The sequence below is a fragment of the Eretmochelys imbricata genome, chromosome 8, assembly GCF_965152235.1.
Source record: "Eretmochelys imbricata isolate rEreImb1 chromosome 8, rEreImb1.hap1, whole genome shotgun sequence".
Classification (NCBI taxonomy): Eukaryota; Metazoa; Chordata; order Testudines; family Cheloniidae; genus Eretmochelys; species Eretmochelys imbricata.
This window is the reverse complement of record NC_135579.1, coordinates 45,943,466-45,965,331: the sequence shown is the minus strand read 5'-3', so window position 1 is coordinate 45,965,331 and position 21,866 is coordinate 45,943,466. Positions and strand designations below refer to the sequence as shown.

Here is a 21,866-nt window from a genome sequence, read left to right as displayed (position 1 = left end):
AGTAACAGCCGTGTTAGTCTGTATTCGCAAAAAGAAAAGGAGTACTTGTGGCACCTTAGAGACTAACCAATTTATTTGAGCATGAGCTTTCGTGAGCTACAGCTCACTTCATCGGATGCATACCGTGGAAACTGCAGCAGACTTTATATATACACAGAGAATATGAAACAATACCTCCTCCCACCCCACTGTCCTGCTGGTAATAGCTTATCTAAAGTAATCATCAGGTTAGGCCGTTTCCAGCACAAATCCAGGTTTTCTCACCCTCCACCCCCCCCACACAAATTCACTCTCCTGCTGGTGATAGCCCATCCAAAGTGACAACTCTTTACACAATGTGCATGATAATCAAGTTAGGCCATTTCCTGCACAAATCCAGGGAGTGAGAGAATATAATGTGCTGCCACCTGGTGGATTAGAATTCAAGAGTTTGACTTGGTAGAGTTGGGAGCATTTTGTATTACTGCAAGAGGCCCCCACTCCCCGCCAATTCAAAAGAAGTGCTGACAGGCTCAAGAGAGCCATGTTCATCTGTTGCCTGGTGGGGCTGTGGCTACATTAAATTTGTATTACTCACTCTCAAGGTAAAGAACAAAAAAGTGGGTGTGGAGTCCAAGAGCGGCTTGATGGACTAAAGGAAAACCAGAGTGGGAACTATAGTGCTAGCATGCAAGATCCCTGCCTCACTATCTGGCACACCTTAACTGATTCCTGTACTTGGCTCTGCTTATGGTCGGTAGGCCCAAACTGACTTCTGCTATCTCATTTATTAGCTGTTGGCTCTGTTCATGTGCGTGGTGGATGGACACTGACCTAGCTCCCTGCTCCCACCCTGTCCCTGGGTCTGGAATGGACAGGTGGTTTTTTAAAATTAAAAAAAACAAAAGTAAAACTAAGGTGACAGATTAAAGATGCAGTTCTCTTGCATTAAACTCCATTACAGATCCATAGGAATAGTGAGAAAATACTCAGTTCTTTTCTACCAAGTAAACTCAGTACCAGAGAGTAAAGTTTAATTGATTTGGTTTCCCTCAGCATAAATGATATTTAACTATTTTTTGGGGGGGCGGGGGGGATGGGGTTGGTGATGCAGGCCTGAGAACCATTGGTGTAATCACAAAACTGGATTTGATGGATGAAGGAACTGATGCAACAGAGATTCTGGAGAACAAGTTGCTCCCTCTTCGTAGAGGTAAGAATGTTAATATTATACTCCATGTACCAGTTCCTTCTGTAGCAAAGTGGTGATGAGGAAGGTAGGCATTTGGTAAATTAACAGAAGATTGGTTTTAATGGAGTGCTCGGTTAGAAAATCTCTGCAGTTTACCTTCAGATTACAGTAGAGATTGTGCTCATAGCCTTTATCATCACACTAAGCTATGAAAAAGCAAAGGTAAGAGGAGAAGGGTGCCCAAAATACCCAATAAGGGGGGGAAATGAACTAAGACTTTGGAACAGGCTGCACGAGGTGTAATGGGAAATATGAGTTTAGGTTACCTGCAAATTTCCTTTTCTGTGACAATGTCTGTTGTTTCTCGCAATGTGTGGGAGTGCCTTGATGCAGTCTGGAAGCAGCCACTGGATCTTTGATGATGTCACTGCAGTCTAAGCTCTGCCCCTTTCCAAAAGCTTTTCAGATGATCGTTTATAGAGCTAGAGAGACATGTTCCTTTCCACCATCAGAATAATACAAAAGTAATATTGAAATGGAACTCAGTTTCACCAGGTAGATCAGCCCCCTTTTTCTTTTCTCAAAACCCCAGAAAACAAACCAGCCAGAGAGGGATCAGACCAGAAGACAGGATATCAAGACCTCCTATTTTCTTGTCCTGTTTGTTACCCTTCTGCCACATCCTCCTCTTCCTCCCCTGTGGTGTGCAAGTCACTCTTGTTTTGCACATCCCTTGGAATGCCAAATCAGTGCAAGTGATATTGTCTCCCCATTTAAACCTGGTTTCCGACCAGCTTACCCCCAATATTTAACTTGTACCACCATTTCAGTCATCACTGAATTTGAGCCAGTGACTTCCATGGAAGCTGTGCCCACATATGCCGAGCCTGAACCCCGCTGAACCCATTAAGTTTATTGCAATAATTTTAAAAAATTACCAAAAATAGGTGAACTTGGTCTGTACTGAGCTAACATGTACACTGCCCCGTGGGGAGTAACAGCATTGACTTACAGGGTTGTTTTGATCTTGTTTTAGGGTATATTGGAGTTGTAAACAGAAGTCAGAAAGACATTGATGGGAAGAAGGATATTAAGGCAGCCATGCTGGCAGAAAGGAAATTCTTCCTTTCCCATCCAGCTTACAGACATATGGCAGACAGGATGGGAACACCATATCTGCAGAAAGTTCTAAATCAGGTACAAGCAAATGTGAAAAAGTGTGTGTGTGTGTGTGTGTGTGTGTGTACAGGACCAATAAAAAATGCTGTATTAAAATCACTGTTGTAGTGCACCTGATTCTTTCTTTCCTGTTTATAACACTGTATTTTCCCCAACATATCACAGGGGATTATGTATGAAACTCACTGCAAAGAGTACAGGAACCAATCTCCCCTGCCCCCTTGCCAGTGTATTGCAGGAGTCACTCAGCTGAAGTCAGTGGAGTTTAAATCATTGTGCTAGACATACATTACAATAATAGTGACCCTTTTGTTTAAATTCACTCCCCACCTCTTTCATAGGTTTCAGAGTAACAGCCGTGTTAGTCTGTATTCGCAAAAAGAAAAGGAGTACTTGTGGCACCTTAGAGACTAACCAATTTATTTGAGCATGAGCTTTCGTGAGCTACAGCTCACTTCATCGGATTCATACCGTGGAAACTGCAGCAGACTTTATATACACACAGAGAATATGAAACAATACCTCCTCCCACCCCACTGTCCTGCTGGTAATAGCTTATCTAAAGTGATCATCAAGTTGGGCCATTTCCAGCACTGATCACTTTAGATAAGCTATTACCAGCAGGACAGTGGGGTGGGAGGAGGTATTGTTTCATATTCTCTGTGTGTATATAAGTCTGCTGCAGTTTCCACGGTATGAATCCGATGAAGTGAGCTGTAGCTCACGAAAGCTCATGCTCAAATAAATTGGTTAGTCTCTAAGGTGCCACAAGTACTCCTTTTCTTTTCACCTCTTTCATGTTACTTTCAAGCATCAGGATATCACTTGGACTCATTATACTGATCTCTCGCTTTTTAAGCGGCCTAGCATGAAAACATGACTTATAACTCATTGTGTGATTTAAAGTTCCCAAAGAAGAAAATTCTAGGCAGTCCATCTGACTTTAGGTAAAGAATGCATTTTCCTATCTCCCTCTGTGCATTATTTCAGGTTAAGGATTAGATTTTGGCACTAATCACAACCCTGTGTAAGGGGTAATATGGAGCTAGAAGCTACCCCAAGAAGGGCTAGGGTGGGCTGGGGTTTTGGAATTGTCCCCCAGGAGACACAATTGCTCCATGGAACACATGGGGTGCTCATGCTGCACCTTTGTTTGGTCTCTGGGGCAGTGAATAGGGGTATAGGGTCATAGCCCTGTCTCCTCATCTCCTTTGAGGTGATTTGTGACCCCAGGAGAACACAGAGCAGTTCTTGTGATTGGTTGAAGACTCTGATGAATATCCTCTGGAGAACAGCGTGGTGGATCACACCTTCCTCCAGCTGGGAAACTAGAGGCTGATCCATTTGTCACTCACCTGAACAAGAAACTATCAATGTACTATTCTGGCAAGGGATACCTTTTCTATCCACAGTAGAGGGGAGTCTTGAAAACCGTTTACCACTACCTCTGGTAGCAAAGGTGCTGACCAAGCTCAGGGAGGACCAAGGGTTGATTGAAATTGATAACCTTCTTTTGGCTGAGACAGATGGTTCTCAGCCCAGCTGTGGATGATACTGACTTATGCAATGAGATGGGAACCAGGCAGTCTCTTGATAGTGTAAAACTCCAGAGGCATGATGTTTCTTAGCAAATGTCTCAAGTCTTCCTGATTTATCCAAAAGAGTCCACTAAAAGGGTTTAACATCATAAAGGTTTATTTGGTGTGTGTGGGCCAACATGGATCCCTTTATAAATTGGTCACTTTCTCTGGGCCCCATCCTTCCCTTTCCTCCAAAATTCAACCAAGTTAATTGTCTGCTAGATTTAAAGACAGATTTCCTTCATGTTCATTTTGGCAACTCTCTTAGTTTACCCTTCAACAAATTCATGGTAGTCCAAGTCTCTCTTCAGCAACTTATCAGGCTAATGTGGGCATATTGAATTTGACATCCCCTATTTAAAAAGTCTTGTGTTGTTGGATATTCATATAATCCTGACAAAACTTATGGTGCCTCTTTTTGAGCTATTTATTTCCTACGAGTTCAAATTTCCTACATTGGCTTGTTTATTTCCATGTCTATGCTTCTTAAGTATACATTAAGTGTAGTAATGGAAATAACCTAGATAACGCTATTAAGGAAGGAATAGTGAAGGGTCATCATAGTAGGGGACGACCAGCGATGAGATAGATGGATAGTCACTGGAAGGCTAGTGCTGAGAGTTCCAAGTTAGTGATGGATCGTGAAGGCTTCTGAAAATTCTGCTATGATGTCATCGATATTCAGGCATGAAGAAATGGATTTATTACTTGCTTAATTCTGTTGGCTTGTAACGGGTGAGTGAGCTACAGGTTCTAGTGACTGATCGACCTCATACCAAGTTTGAAAAGGATAAGATGGTGCTCTGAAAGCATCCCTAAATTCCTTATTGAAAGTGATGTCAGAGTTCCAACTTAATGAGCTGATCATCTTGCCAATGTTCTTCTCGTTTCTGCTTGCTCATCTCAGTGAGACTTTTCCCATGTTCGCTGTTACAAAGTTCTTGGCTCTTTATTTGGAGAAGAATAAGGGCCTTAAAAAGCCCACCTGTTTCTTTGTTTCCTTTGACTTCAGTTAACAGATGCCAATAACTGCTGCCGTTTCCGAGAGGAACAAGACTAAATGATTAGCATTTCTCACTACAGTGACTTGGCAGGCGTGCAATCTGATGGCTGTTTTGAGGCATGTTCTGTTCGGGTTAGAGCAACCACTAGAGAGGAATACCAGGGCAGTTTATCTGCGATACAGAACCTGTTTCTGAGACAGGGTGGCAGAACTCTCATGCATCCTATACGTTTGCTTTTGTTTGGAATGTTTTTGTTTTGGTCACTTTTTGGAATGTTTTTTTTAGGTTAAAATAGTTAAATTTCTCATTACCATAGGGAGGTATCTTATCACTTCCCAGTTATTTTATTTTACTTACCAGTAATTAAAATTTGTCTGAGTTGGCTACTTTACAAAAACACAGTCTGCTGTGCCCCTCGGTATTCATTGTTGGACTTCCGTGAGGTTTTATTTGAATGGAACGGGTTATGCTGTAGAGATCCATGTAAGTACCATTCATATGAATCATGTTGTTGTTACACGTGCTGGTGCCTGTTTGAAATCTGCTTAAAATTTAAATGTCTCTGGATCCACAAGGTGGTGCTCAAATGAAACTCCAGAGTGTGATTCTATGGGGAAAATAGCTCATTGAACTCTGTTTACAGGGTTTTTCTGAACAATAATTTATTCCTGGTTTGTTTTAGAGGGAGAAATAATAGAGGATTTATTTGTAACATAGATTGAAAAAAACCCTTTGTCCTTAATCAATGAACTGTGGTTATTTGTGTATGATCTGTTACATCTTTGTCCATTAAAAATGGAAGAACCCCCACCATCACTTGGGCAAATATGAAATGCACTAGTAACTTCTCTTCTTAGTAGCTTCTTCTGTTGAGTGGTTATAAAACTATGACACTGATCAAAGCAAACTTGCACCTTTCCAAATTGCTAGATTTGTTGATGTTTGGAGTGTGATGAGAGGTCAGTTAGTGAAAATATGAAAACCAACTGACGTAATTCTTGACCTTTGCCAGATATTGATTGGATATTATATATAGCAACCACCCCCTTCTTCCTGAATTTTTATCCATCTTTGTGCCCCTGAAGCCAATGCACTTTACTGTGAGTACAGTATCGTATTTATTTGTTTCATGGTTATTATTGACTTGTTTCAGACATGCCCCAAAACGCATTAAAATATTTTAAAAAATCATTCTTCTTACAGAGCATCAAAAATGTGCTTGGAACTGTACAAAACAGAAGTGGCCCATGGTCCAATGAGTTTACGGTCTAATTAGACATTGATAGTACAGGTCTTACCACAATACACATGGAAACTATAAATGAGCAAAGGTCAGGCCTTCATGTAATCAGTGAGTTTTGTTTGTGAATTAGTTTCCCCCCTGTGCTTCCTGCTTTTCCATTCTCCAGTGCTTTAAGGATTACCAATGAAAGTCAAGATAAAGTGATTATAAGGCAAGATTTTTTTCCCCATATAGCTGTTGATACTAAAAGCATCTAAACTGTATGTTAGAGGGCTTTCCCTTCACCCTTTCCCCGGGTTCTTGTCACGTAGACAGAGAGCAGAAGTCTGAAGTGCAGACAATGTGATAGCTCTACATGCTGGCAGAGTCTGTTTCCCAATGTTCTGTTCCTAGCTCTGATGCCGCAGAGCCTTGCCTTTGGGGGGAGGGATAGCTCAGTGGTTTGAGCATTGGCCTGCTAAATCCAGTGTTGTGAGTTCAATCCTTGAGAGGGCCATTTAGGAATCTGGCCCAAAAATTGGGGATTGGTCCTGCTCTGAGCAGGGGGTTGGACTAGATGACCTCCTGAGGTCCCTTCCAACTCTGATATTCTATGTCCCCCTTCTCATTTCCAATTCCCCATTCTTTCCTTCTCATTCTTCTTAGCAGGCCCAACTATACCTGCAGTGCACGCCTACAGTCCCACTGGGAAGGGTAAGGAGTGAGGTTGTGCTGCTGTCAGGGACGGGCATTTGTTTGGTCTTTTAGTATTTTACACCTCCCCCACTCCAAACCCATTTACCTCTCCTGACTGGTTGCTTGACTTTGCCTTGAGATACGGGTTGAGGCAGTCTTAAAGTGTCCACTCAAGTAACAATTTAACTGCTCTGATCCAGAAGCAACATACACAATCTTTGTCCTTTATTTTTGCATATTAGTATAAGAGTATCAAAAAGTCAAACCCAGAATTCTATCCCAGGCTAACAAACAGACCTATATACTAACACTGTAGAACAGTGGTGCCTGCCTTAGCCTGAGGGCCAAACATTATCTTAAAAAGACCCAGAGGCCCCAGTCAATGTTGGGGCAGTTCCTCTGCCCTGTTCAGTTCTCTTTGCACAAAGGGAGAAGAAACAACCTACAAGTCTTCTGCTAGGGGACAGGGAGCTATAACTTGTGGCTGGTTCTCAGCTTCTTCTTTCCTATATCTTCTGCTGCCCTGTGTGGGGTAGGGGAGCAATCCTCCAATAGATGTTGTCCTAGGTGCAGACAGAGCTAATTGAGCAGCTATCCTGCTTTCCATGGGCCTCCCACGGCCTGGCAGGGAAGGTGTCAATGGAGCAGAGCTGCTCCCAGGGCTGTAGGAGAAGATGCCCCTTATTTCCTCACTTTAGTAACAAGGCTGATTCAAACACTATTTAAAAGTATCAGGGTGGGGTTCAGGGAATGTGGTTGTTTTTTTCAGTTTATACAAATACACATCATTTTAACACAGTTCTCCTCAAAGGCCCCAATTCAGAGACTTGAGGGCCGCAAGTTGGATACCAGTGCTGTATGTATGGGTAAATAATGCAATAGAGACTCTCCAATAATACAGATGTGGCCTTCTGGGAGAAAACATTTCAGTGGAGTAGCCAGGATTTACCATATTGTCCTAGGAGCAATTTGTGTGTTTCTAAAACCCTCTGCTAGGTTTGGAGGTGGCTAGAAAGAATGTGTTCAAACTGTGGATGGATTTGAGCCCTTTGACCATTACTTGAAGGGTCCATGTAGTATACTCGTGGAGTGTCTGATTATAGTTGAGTGTATGATTATAGTACAACTGGCAAAAACTGCTCAGATGCTTGCCTCGGATGAGTAGAAATTTGGACCCGGTAAATCAGCTGTGTCTGGCTGGGATGCTGCTGACATTTTGGAAGAGCAGAAAGGAAAGAAACAGAGTGACCCAGACACTGTCATCCCATAACAGGAGGGAGCAGCAGAGCTGTTTGCTCTTTTTCAGGGGATGAGGGGTAAAGAGGGAGTCGTGTCGCTAGAGCTGCTAGGTTTGTTGTCCCCCAGAACTGGATGGGAGATCAGTCTATGGCTTACTCCCCATGAGTCGCAGATCCTTTAAAAGGGGAAGTGGAGCAAACGGCAGAGGCCCTAGGTAAAATGGAAGAGTTGGAAAACTGAAGGTCTGCTGTGTGCCTGAGAGAGCAGGCCATAGCAGTAGAGAAATCCTGAAAAGGGAGGAGAGGGGATGGCATTGGTTGATCGTATAAGTGGCTTTCTGAAAGGGCTAGAACTTAATGTGGAACTGTGCCACTGTCAATTAACTGTGCCTGGCTTTTGTTGGTGTAGCTGAGCAAGTGTTTTTTACCAAGCCTCATTTTAGTGCTCAACAGAGTGTGTGTGTTTGTGTGTGTGTGTATAAGGGGGAGGGATGCCAGATAATTGTTCAAGCTCTGATTATAGTATGTGTACAAGAAAAGAGGCTCTTGTATTGCCTGTGGGTATTCCTGTCACTTCAAAGATCAACCTGAATTCCATTGGAAAGCCTAGCACAAGTCATATTTTCTTGTGTGGCAATCAAAGGGAATGGGCTATATCCTTTCCATCCATCTGCCTTTCCAGTGTTTTAAAGAATTCATTTTTTTGTAGCAACTCACCAATCACATTCGAGACACACTGCCAGCCTTCCGGAGCAAACTTCAGAGCCAGCTGCTTTCTATAGAGCATGAAGTAGAGGCATATAAAAACTTTAAACCAGAAGATCCGACTAGAAAGACTAAAGCCTTACTGCAGTGAGTGTCCATTTCCTCCTCCATGTATGTAAAATAGTTTCTTGCTTGTTTAAGCTTAAAGCTTAGGATATTGATGTTTCTAGTGAAAGGCAGATGCAGAAGGATGCTTATACATTCTGCAAACTTCAAAGAGGTTATTTTGGCTGAAAGCATTATAACATTTTTAGCCACTTTCCATTTTAGAAAGATTTTTCCATAATTCATTTTAATAGTCATAGAATATGCTGGGCTGGATGAAAATCATTTTGTTTTGTCCTACGCTGAGCATTATAATCTTGGGCTGTGGTTTGTGTACTCTGTGCTAAACTGGAACCCCCTGGAATGCCGGGTGTGGTTCAGGGAACCTTTTCTTGCTTTTTAATCAAAAATACATGTTTTCTTAACATAGCTGTCTTTGCGTCCACTGCTGTTTGTTATCATAGGGTTCCCTCATGGGACTCTCTGTTCAGTATGAGTGCCAACTTATCTGGACATTTATATCAAGCCATACAGAAAATCTAATTAAAAATAGCTGGTGTTTTTAAGAGAGTAAGCCGTATACATTTATAAAAAGACTTGAAAAACCTTATACTTGTTTGTGTCCTTTGGGAGTGGAGAAGGCCATGTAGGTACCACTGTTAACCCTAGAAATATCATTCTTTTGGCAATAAATACAGTGAAATAAAAATGAAATGAAAAGCTTAGCTTATGCATTGTTGAGTTTGTTTCTGTTTTGAAATTTAAGGATGGTTCAGCAGTTCTCAGTGGACTTTGAAAAAAGAATTGAAGGATCAGGGGATCAAGTTGACACATTAGAACTATCTGGTGGTGCCAAAATCAATCGCATTTTCCATGAGCGTTTTCCTTTTGAACTAGTAAAGGTAGGTGTCTGTCTGTCCTCCTTGCTTTGAGTTGTGTTTTTATATTTTCATACTCATTTTAATAGTGGCAATGAAGTTACATTTCCTTTGAAGGTGTTCTAACAGGAAAACCCTTAATTAAAAGGAGTAAACTACACAAAAGGGAAGAATTATCACCAATACACAGGAAAGAAGTTTATTTTTATTTCTGGTTATTAACACGAAATCACAATCTGAGATTGTTGTCATATGCAATATTCAAAACTCAGTCATAATTCTACATTAATTAAAAATGGCTCAAATGTTCGCTTTCTGTGGCTTTTGCAAAAACATTTCCCGCTTTGCTCCCTAATTTCTCAATTTCATTTCCAGTATTCTTGCAAATTGGTAAGGAATGAATCATGTTTTGTAACAAATATCTTTGTAACTACATGTCTTCTTACCTTGCAAAATTAGTCTTGGTAGAATTCAGCTGTTACATGTGACATCTTACATTTCTCTTTCTGCATGGACTAATGTCAAAACTAGCGGTCATGTTTTGATATTTATTCATGTCTGTCTCTTTTTCCCAGCTCTTACTATTTTCCATACCTTTTCCATTGTTCTACCACTGTTGGCTGCTCTCCTCATCTTTTTTCTGGGTAGATGGGGCAGGTAAACAACTGCTTCTGATGTAACTCAGATTCTCTTGTTAGTGATGAGTACTTAGGTACCTTCTTAAAATTAGAGCTGTGGAAAATAGCTATTAGTTTTGGGCTTTTTCTTACCAGTTCGGTTTAAGGTGCAAAACATGCAAGCATTTATCCCCAGATTGTAGAAAAATGCAGGTTTTGTGTTAAAAAACTCTGTCTGAGACACCCTATCTGCTCTTCTGCCAGTCTTACAGATAAGCTCTGTGTGTATGTGTGCGTGTCAGTCCACCAGAATTTTAACAATAAATAAATGGAACACATTTCTCCTAAGGTGACCATCCCCAAATCCTACCATGAGTGTGTTTTGTAGACCCTGGCCTCTCTGGTTGTCTAGTAGGATGTTCTGCAGAATTGTTAAAAGCATTTGTGTATAACATGATTTTTATCCTTTGGTTCCTCTAGATGGAATTCAATGAGAAAGAACTGCGGAGAGAAATAAGCTATGCAATCAAAAACATACATGGTATCAGGCAAGTGCTTCCCATTTCTCCAGGTTCAGACACATCTATAGAAAGCATACTCTTGTTAATCCATAAACACACTCATCACCTTCTCATCCACCTGGCAGTTGATTTTTTAAAAAATATATCTCATGCCTGCATTTTTAACATAGCCATGAGAGTGGTGGCTCTCATGCCCACTAATTTGCATGGAGATACCAAATTTGTCTGGGACTTATGGAGAGATCATGTACAGAGCAAGTCTACACAATTCTTCTGGTTGTGCTGATCGCTGCTGTTAGAGCACCCACATATGAGACACAATTTTTATGTAGCACGATGGCTGATGGAATTGGTGCGATTGATGGATTGAAGACACAAAATTCAGAAAAAAGAATGATTCTCTATCATTTCTTTGCTTGGCTTGAGTTGCCTACCACATACATTCTATATCAAATGCAAAAACTATATGAAATGGACACTTTTGGGTTCAACCCAGACCAGTAAAGGGTTGTCACCACGTGCCCTGTAACCAGGTATGCCTCTGTGGCTCGGAGCCTTGATACCCGCTGTGGAATCACAGCACAGTAGCCCCTCCGTGGCTTTCACCAGCCTGGTTACTCCTTGAAGGGTAACACCAATAGGTCTTGTAGCCATGTTTTCCCCAAACAGTTTTCCCTGTAGTGTCCAGTCCCTCCCACTAGAACACTCTCACAAAACCTTATCAAGTTCTCCTCTCCTTAAAAGAGACAGTACACAGCAGCCTGTTAGCTTACTTGAGGTTAACACACCTTTCCCTTCAATCACAGCACTGAGTTGGTTTATAGTGAAAGTAAAACCAGTTTTTAATAAAAGGACATGGGTTTAAGAGCTATCAAGTAGAAGGAATAAGCATAGGAATGATCACAAACAAACAAAAGTGAAAATATGCTATTAAGACAAAAAGAAAAGGAGTACTTGTGGCACCTTAGAGACTCTCTAAGGTGCCACGAGTACTCCTTTTCTTTTTGCGAATACAGACTAACACGGCTGTTACTCTGAAACCTGCTATTAAGACAGAAACTCAACAAACTAGTCTTTTGTTCATATTCGTTTTCTCAGCATAGTCCTTAGCCAGGATCCAAACACAGTTCACAGCACTTGGTTTCTTTGTGTCCACAGGTGAAGGATGACATAGTGGTTTACTCCCCCTCTCTTTATAGCCCAGTAAACCTTTGAAATGTATTCTTCTGAAGTGTACCTCCAGGTAGAGTTCCCTTCCCCTGCTGGGTGTAGATGCCGTGCTGGCTTCTCCCCAGCTGGTGATTTTAACAATGTAAATGACCTTCCTGCAATCTCAAATTTGTAATCTGAACATGTGCATTACCTCATCTGCTTTCTGGAGTGTTCTGCCCTACAGCAAGGGTGTGTGTGCTGTTCATAAGCAATTCTCAAAGGAAAGAAAAATAGGTGGTTTTTAGGAATTAAATTCTAATCAAAACTAAATGGTGTTAAAGGTTTTCTATCATTTACTTTTAAAAAGTCTAGGGTAGCATGCAGGCTTATTACATATTGTGCTGCCCCCACCCTCCATAAGTTGGCATTCTGGCTAAAGAAAAAAAATAGTTTCAGTAAATATTTTGCTTCATTTTTAAGGGCAGCCACTATATGTTGAACGTTTATTTGGCCCATTGGCGGTTCACTACTCTGTCAGCAGCTCTTGTCAGGCCTAGCATGCTCAGTGCACCTCACATACTGTTGTCATGGTATTTATCCAAAAGGTGGCATGTAAGAAATCTATGGAAAATTAGTAACTCACTGATCATTAATATTCTTGTGTGATGTTTGTACATTTAATCTACAAAATTTATACTCTGCGTACATCACGCAAGAATATTAATGATCAGTGAATTATTTTTTTTCTGATTTATTATAGCCCACTTTTTGGATAAATATTTTGACAACAGTGTGTGAGGTGTACTGAGCAAACATTAACAAGACCCTTAACACAGTTTAGTTTTTATTAGAATTTCATTCCTTAAAAAAAAAAAATCCCAAAACTATTTTGTTTCCATAGAAAGCCGATAAGACCATGCATGTGATCAGATTACAAACTTGAAGCTGTTTGGAGCTTGGTATGTAGACATTACTGAGACTCAGGGTGGTTAGAATTTGGGATGTTGATGCTGTTTTAGATGGATTGAGCATCTGCCACTGAAGGCTGGCCATCAGAAGATGTGATGTAGGCATCATATGTCAAGGATTTCAGTGCAGGATTGGTTCAAAGTTGGCACAGATGCTGACACAAAGCTTGTCTCTCAGTATATCATGGATGCTTTCTGGCTTTGCTCTGTTGAAACATTCATATTTATGTCTTTTGAATAAAGTTATGATCATGGATCTGACCATTTTCCCAAGGTGCTGAAGCTTTCTAGGAAGATGAATTCTGGGATAAACAAATAAATATTCCCATATGTGTTCTACTTATTCCAGATTCTTCATCATTGCATATCTGTTCAGCCAGTGAAGGTCATATTTGCTAATTATGGGAAAAAAGGAACAAGTGCATCCAAAGGTGTATAGGAGGATGGAAACCCAGTGGCCAGCGGATTGCGTAGGCTCTATTGGTACCTTTCTGCCAGGCTTTGTGGAATTATTCGGCACCTTCCTGTTGATGAAAATTTGACACACGTCTATATATTTGTTTGTTACTGCCAACACTACTCATGAAGTCTCAATCTATCCACCTTTTAATTATATTTATTGGTCTTATGAGTAAAGGAACATTCCAGTAATGCTTCCTGGGAACATGATTCACAGGGTTTAATTCTCTATGACCTTGTGTAGCTGATACTATCTTGGTCCACACACTGGGGATTGAACTAGGAAACTCCAGAGCTAAAAGCATGAACTGCTATAGTTTCAGCTAAAGATCTAAGACTGTAGCTGGGCATATAACAATGTAGCCAAGGGCTGTTAACAACTCATTTTCACAGTTTCAGGGTAGCTGCACCTCCAGGACCTGTTGAGGGCACCCACTTAAAGGTTCCTGGTTCCCAGCTATTGCCTCTTTTGGGCTGAGACCCACAACTTTCTCCCTCTTGACCAGGGTTTAAGGCTGCACAGCTCCCTGCCTTACACTGTGATATCCCCAGCAAGCCAGCCTGCCTAAATAACCCAGCACCTGCATTTTGCTTGTTACCAGAGGGCTCTGAAGAGTATAAATGCCAGCATTTCCAAGTTACCATACAGCTCTTTCCAAGCAATCACATTTTTTCTTCAGATAAAAGCATTACAGAGAAAATATATATTTAAAAACAACATTGCTCTATGCATGCTAACAGCTTACCAGAGATCACCCATCAGTCTTATAGGGCCCCAGTAGGACAAAGTCCTCTCAACTCTTCTGCAAGGGTTGGGGTCCCCCTTGGACAGCAGGTCATGTCTGTTTGCTAGAAGAAGTCAGTTTAACTTTGGCCTGTTAATCCAAAATTCCTTCTTTTGGTCTATGCAGAATCCAGTTTGCACTAGTGTAACCCTTCTGCCAGGTGAAGCCAGCATTAACAAGGGCTAGGTTCAGTATCTAGGGGTTCTCTTTCAACAATACAACAGAAAACCGGCTCGAACCCCCACCCAGTGACCTATAACAATTACACACCATCCCCTGGGCGCTTTTAAGAGGCAATACGTCCCCTCTAGCAAGCACAGAGTCTGAGTGTGGCAAAAGCTTTTAATAAAAGGAGGGAATTAAGTCAGCATTAATTTGGGAAAACACCGCAAGTAGGGCTCATAAACACAAACCATGAGCAAAAGACCCACCCCCAAGTAAGTTGGGCAGTGTCCTTTTCCCCTCAGGGTCTTAAGTCCAGCAACCCAAAAGTCCCTATAATGTGCCCATCTCTTCTCTGTACCCCACTCACAGTTGCTGTCCGTGGCCAGTGCAGCCCCAGACTTCAGAGATTCATCTGCAGAGTTCACCTCCCAGCCTGTGTGGAAGTGGGGGGTAAGGAGGCACCTTACACGCTGCACTGCTCAGGCACTCGGTCGTCGCCCCAGTGGCCAATTGCCATGCCTCTGCTCTGGCCCTCTCCACCAGCCACCCTGCTAGCTGCCTGCCACACCTCTCCGCCTGCCACCCTATGGGTCGCATTCCTCCGCCAGGTGCCCTGTGGGCCACGCCTCTCCTCCCAACCTCCCTGCTAGCCACTCGCCACACTTAACACAGCTGTCAGTGATTTCAGCTGCTAGTGGGGGAGCCTCACTGCTGGTGCACACTGGGCAGTCTCTTCCAAAAGAGACACTGTCCCAAAATAAGTCTAATAGTTAGACCTAGATATCAGTGATTTCAGCTCTGCCACATGTAACAAGACTCTCAATTGAGTCTAAATTAGCTCTTTTATTATACCATGGAGAGAGGAAGGGTCAAATGGTGTCTAGGACCCTTAAACAGGGCCCACCCCACCATGTACACATTCCTATTCCCACCCTCTCACAACTCATTTGGCTTTGGAACTCACATCACCCGCCTAGCGAGTGCTGTTCAGTTGAGGGTGAGTCCCTCCATGGGGGTATGCCAGGTACAGTTCTGCTGCCCTCGGTTCACACGACAAGGATAGCAACTCTTTATTACTCCTGCCCTAATAACAAGAAGACTGGGGTTCCAGCACCAGCCACAAGTGATCATTTGGGCAAGTAGTCCCATCATGCTGAGCACTTAGGCAGGGTGGGTGTGTCCATGCAAACGAGATCAGCTTCTGAAGTCTTTTTCCACAGCTCACCACTAGATGTCAGGGGAGAGTTCATCCAGACTCTGCTTACACTAGTATACGTGAACCTTCCCAGGAGGTGGTACCTGGTTTTAATTCCTGGAGGAAATGTGGCAGACCTTCCCTATGGACAGAATCACACAAACTGTTTGTTTAATACAGTGCTGCCCAATGATGCCTTAATTTAATAAGGTCCCATATCTGGCAGTAAGTTTCCATATCTGCCATACTCAGATCCTTTGCAGATCAGCACAAAGCAGGACTTGTAACAAGCTCATCAGTGGGTTACACTTGTACTTACTAATATCTGTGCAGGGTGCAAATAAATTCCATTCAGACTTGGTAACTTTTTACACCCATGTTGCGCAGGGGTTAAGTCAAGACACCAGAGAGCCAGAATCAAAGTGTGTCACACATCTGCAATGAACTTGTTCTGCTGGCAGAGTACATTCCTAAGTCAACTGGATTGCACAAATTCCCATTTATAACTTGCATTCTTTTTTAAACTAGGGGAGACTTATAGCTACATTTCCCTGGCATTGGATAGGAGTTATTGTTTCTAACTCCAGTTATCTGATCCTGTCAGAGCTTTACTAACTAGACAAAGTTCATTCCTATGTCTATTTACTGCATGAAGTTTCACCTTCATTATGTTTCTCTCTCAACTGTTACCCTAGATGCCTGCTGGTGCTCCAAAGGACTGTATAAATTCCTCTGGGACATACCTTGGGAGCTTTCTAGTGAAGGTTATGACTTAGCATCCATCACCTGCTAAAAACTGCATAAACACATGATATTACATTGCTTGTAAGGGATTCTTATTTCTGTGAGCCTAATAGATGATTCTTTATTTAGGCTCAGAATGAGACCAGTGGAGTACTGGATGAGGACAATTTATTGGACGCTGAAAGATGGCTTATAAACACTGATGACAATACTCTAAACCATGCAGGACTCTCATGGTAGACAGTCCATAAAATGTTTCTGGAGTAGAGTCTGTTGCTTGGCTCCTGTCAGCTGTGATTTTTATAGATGCCTCAGGTGTAAGTTGGGATGCCCAATTATACTGTCTCTAGGTTACAACAAGGGTTTCAAAATCCACAGAGATCTAGGATTAGAAACTTCTTGGAATCCTGAGCAATATGAATGGTAGGGAGAACTTTGTTTCCTTACATCCGTGACAAATCTGTACTGATTTTGACAGACCTCACCACAGCCATGTATCTCATGCACTAATAGGGGGAGCTCGTTTCTGTTGTTTGTGTCAAGAAACTGTCTAGCCTGAGGAAGTGGTGCATTCCATATCAAGTTGCACCTCTAGATCTGTTTTTTTTTCCACGCAAGAACATGGTCTTGGCAGACAGCCTCATTTGGAATTTATCAGCCCCAGCATGAGGGGTTTTTCAAGTTTTTGACCATGTCAATATTCCAAACTACAGGGATCCTTCAAAAAGCTCTCTTTATCTTGAAGGAGAATTCAGTGTGCCTTCAATTTTTGTTCTGTAGGAAATAGTGATCTAAAATCCTTGAACAACTTTCTTCTAGCTTGTGGCCATACTCTGCTACCTTTATCCTTTTATGCTTCAGCAATGGTACTGATTGCAAGGGTTCTGTCCTTCGTGAACATGTCAGTATTCATATTTGGACCAATTACCCCTTCCGCTGAGGTCTGCCTTTCAGTTCTTCCACATCTGTTTTCACAGTATCAAAGTCAAATGCATTATCCAGGTCTGAGATTCCTAAATATCATGGCTTGCAATGTGCCGTGTTGCAAAATTCTGATCTGGAGTCCTCTCAAACTGTTAAGTGAATATTTCTGGAAAGTCATAAATCTTTGAGGAAAACCTATGCCTTGAAATGGAAAAGATTTTCAATTTGTGCTGCTGACCAAGACAATGCACCTTGCACTGCTTCAGTGCCTTGCATTGTTCTCTGTTTCTAAGTGACCGATTTACTGAGGAGTTCAGTGTGGTTCATTTTGTGGAACTATCTGTAACTTGTGTTTGGAGGAGGTGAAATACTTGGTTTGGGATGGGCTGGTTATCTTATATAGGGATGATTTGTCCTGTTTTCGATTAGTATTAGCACACAGGATTCCAGAGAGACGCTTTATAAGAGAATGATGACAAATATAATTGCCCAGCCAAGGATTATCCACATTTGCATGTTCTACAGTGAAACAGTTTCTGAAAGGACAGTTTGTATGTTTTTTCCACCCATTTGAGAAGAAACTCTCCTTGAAATTAAATTTGATGCTCACGTGATTTGGGATCACTGTAGGAGCCCTTTGGAAAATATTCTTTACATCACCTGTACGTACAGCATTGCTAGCATCTGTAACACCAAGGAGAATGGGTGAGATCTAAGCCCTGATGGCTGAATTCCCTCAAAATAAGGATAATGTGATACCATCCTTTACCTGATCTTGACTAAATTTGAGTTCCACTCCAATCTTATTTATTTACCTGGACTTTTTTCTGAACCATATAACTTACAGGGGAGATAAGGTTATGTAGGCTAGGTCAGTGTTTCTCAAAGTGTTGGGTATTCCCCCTTGGCATGGTGTGAAGGACAGTTGTGCTTGAGAGAAACATGAAAGATGCATACATTAAGCTTCAACAACACATGGCAGGGTTGTCAGGTGGACATGATTTATTTCATTTTCCTAAAGCAAGGCCCAGCTGTCGAAAGTTTGGGAAAACGCTACTCTAGATGTTAAAGAGCTCTTGGCTATGGCTTAGGTAGGACCAAATCCTTTTGTTAGTCTTCCATATTATTTGTGGCATATGGAGTTAAATCCAGGGGCAACCAAGCTCTGCCCAGAGATTGTTTCAGTGAATTAGAACCTGTATGCAGATCTGCTGTGAGCTACTATGTGTCCCAATACTTCGGGATCTAAAGTCATGCTCCCCTTGATCCAAAGCCCTTTGCCCAACATAGCTAAGAAAATATCTCCTTTGTGGACACTTCAGGCTGCTACCTTGAGATCAGTGCTTACATTTATAAAGCATTATTCTTGGCTTGTAGGCTAGATGGGATGGTCAATTTGGGATAGCAGTCCTATAATCTTCACTTTTCTTTAGACCTATATCCTTAAAGGCTGTGTGACTTCTAATTAATATCTCTTAAGCAGGGCTCTCTACAGGCAGTTTTTGAAGGAGAAATAAGGGCTATTTGTAACTAGTTCCGTGAGATGTCAGCCTATATAGGTCCATATGCACCACTCAACTGTCCTGCTTCTTCAGAGCCTTCATATGGGGTTTTGAATAGGTGGGAGAAGGACTTTTGATGTAGTTGGGGACGCAGGGAACTTGGATTATGGGTTTTTATGTAACTCTATCCAAATGGTCAGTCCTGTGTGAGTGAGCAATAGTGCCAGTTGTCACTGCTTTTAGATGGTTTTGACTCTGTCTGCTGCAGGTACATGTGCCTACCACAAGAGTAGCTTTACAGTATACTGGTGGTCAACTTGATGAACTACAGATGCGGGTTAAGTGGACTTTTTATTTTTTTCATTCCGACTCCACAATTTAAAAAATAATCACATTAATTTTCATATTAAATCTTCTGTTTAAAGACAGACCAAGTGAGTGCTATGCTAGGCCTTGCATGTCATTTTCATCTGACTATTTTTATAATTGGGCTGTCAATCCCTGAAAACGAAAATGCTGTTTGATAGAAATGTTGGCCAACAATTACCCATACTGTAGCTGCATGAATGGTGGACCCCTAAGAGATAGTGACTGTGCACACTCTCTCCATGCTAAACTATTATTTTGAATCTCTAATTCACCATTTTCTTAATCTATACACCCCATAATTCACATGTCAAAACACAGTGGTCTCATTCCATTTCTCAGTAATGGTTTAAATACAGAGACAGAGCTGTATTAAGGTCTAACTTTACTAATACTTCATTACTTTTACAAACTAAACTACAGAGCATATGCTATGAGCTGTTATCATGACTGAACAGCGCTTGTCAGATGATTGCATCATGTTTGTTACTAATAAACATATGCTGCATTTAGACTTTTTTAAGCTAGTCACTCATCTTGCAACTTGTAGAATCATTTTGTTTATATCATAATGATGTTTGTGACTCTGCTTTACGTTCAATATAAAAAGTTGTATTCTTTTCCCCTAAAGTCTTTCTTCAGTATCTTACGTGTTTTATTATATGTCCACAGAACAGGTTTGTTTACTCCAGACATGGCCTTTGAGGCTATAGTTAAAAAACAGATAGTGAAGCTGAAAGGGCCTTGCTTAAAAAGCGTGGATCTGGTGATGCAAGAGTTAATCAACACTGTCAAGAAATGCACTAAAAAGGTAACTTTTGAATGGATTCATTAATCGTTGAAGTACACTTGTCAATCCAGTGTTATGGTAGATAATATAATGGGCAAGATGCTTTGCCATGTGGCTCTGCTCAGAAAAATGATGCAATTATATGAGATGGTATGGTTCTACATTTGTATCTTAGTTGCTTTCTTATCCAGTTTACAAATAAAAAGTACTATAATACTGATCTTAGGTTCTGATGCTCAAAATGGCTTGTTTCTAGATCTTGCATCATCGCCAGCATGGTTTGTTTTTTCAGGGGAAAAAAACCCAGTCAATTACTGCCCCATTTTCACCTGTATAACCATATTGCTACAGTTGGTGTTGCATGGCTGTTACTGAAGGCCTAATATAGAGAAAATGAGATCATATAGATGGCCCTGCAAATGAAACTTAATTAACATTTCTGTTGAGGCATAAGCCAGAAAAATCCAGAATCGGAAGTTGTCTTTGTAGCACTGACAATAGGAAAAAGTAGTTGTCTGTCTTCTATCACTAAAGACAGCAGACTAGATTCCAAATATATTCAGAGAGCAGTTCTGCTGAGTAAAAAGGTGCATTTTTACATAGAAACTTTTCAGAGTACAATTGTACTTAAGTGTCCAAAGAGTGGTGAAATACCCTCCTGTGCTGTTTCTCATATATGCAAATCCAGAACTCCTCATCACCAACTTTCAAGAGGCTACATGATAGAAACATGAGAAGATCCAATCTCCCCTTGATTTGCCCACACTTACCCACTGGGAGTTATGCATGTGGGTGGAAGGATGAACTAGTCTGAAGAACTGCAGAATGAATGTAGGAAATAAATTGCATTGGAAAGAACAGTTGTGCAGTTGACTTCCCTAAAGTGAATAGTGTGTGTACTAAATAATGAAACCTTAATTTAAGGTTCCGACAAGTATAGTAAAATAATGAGCTAGTAGATATGAATGAGTATTCTGGCCGATTGGTATGCATACAGTGTGTACCCGGGTTTATTTATACTTTTTTTTTTTTAAAGAAAACCTTATTTTCCTATTGTGACTAAAAAGTTCAGGTTTTAATATGGAACTGAATTCAATATAGAAATCAGAAGTCAGTTGTATATGCCTTGGTTAAAGGGGATAACATTTTCAAGTGTCAGTCTGATTTTCAAAAGTGGCTTAGCCTCCTAAGTGCCTTAATCACTTGAAAACTACCTATGGTCAAAAGTGGATCCCCAGTGACCACCATTAACTGTGGCTGAAAATGGCTTAGGCCCCAGATAGGGCCAAAATGCTTTTAATAACAATGATAGAAAGCATGTCAGAGTCCCAGTGGCGGGCTAGTCATCTGTCCTCACGTCTTAATCTTGGGAACATCGGAATTTTTGTACTGGATCAGACCAATGGTCCATCTCATCTAGTAGCTTGCCAGTACCAGATACTTCATAGTTTCTTCCTAGTTCCCACAGAGTTGGTGATTGATTTTTGCCTCTGAAATACTCTTGTTTTTATATTCCTTATAATTTGTTACCCAATCTAATATAACTCATAAACGTCTTATCCTCTTTAATCCTAAACTCTTAACCTCAATCTCCTGTGCCAGAACAATTATGTGTGTAAAAGTTTCCTTTTAATCAGTTTTAAACGTGTTGTCTTTTTCATATCCTCTTCTATACAATGAGAAGAGGGTAAATGGGAACTCTTAGTTTATTTTCCATGTCATTCACTATGTTCTATACCTTTGCTATGCCCTCTCTTATCAGTCCCCTCATTAAACTATCGCTCCTTTAAAAAAAATTATTGTAGAGAGCCCTAGTCTTTTAAACTTCCCCTTAGAAGGAAGTCTTTCTGTGTTCCTAATAATTTTCAATGCCCTTCTCCAGAACCTTTCTATTTCTGCT

The 21,866-nt window shown here is 41.2% G+C and overlaps 1 protein-coding gene across 1 annotated transcript in view; it reads left to right on the top strand.

Annotated features, from left to right (window-relative positions):
* LOC144269550 (dynamin-3-like) overlaps positions 1 to 21,866 on the top strand; it is a 125,007-nt gene that overhangs the window by 64,993 nt on the left and 38,148 nt on the right. The window contains exons 6-11 of the mRNA XM_077825337.1: positions 1,094 to 1,192; positions 2,208 to 2,368; positions 8,800 to 8,942; positions 9,667 to 9,802; positions 10,876 to 10,943; positions 19,849 to 19,987. Coding sequence (XP_077681463.1) covers positions 1,094 to 1,192; positions 2,208 to 2,368; positions 8,800 to 8,942; positions 9,667 to 9,802; positions 10,876 to 10,943; positions 19,849 to 19,987 — 746 coding nt within the window. The remainder of the gene's footprint in view (positions 1 to 1,093; positions 1,193 to 2,207; positions 2,369 to 8,799; positions 8,943 to 9,666; positions 9,803 to 10,875; positions 10,944 to 19,848; positions 19,988 to 21,866) is intronic.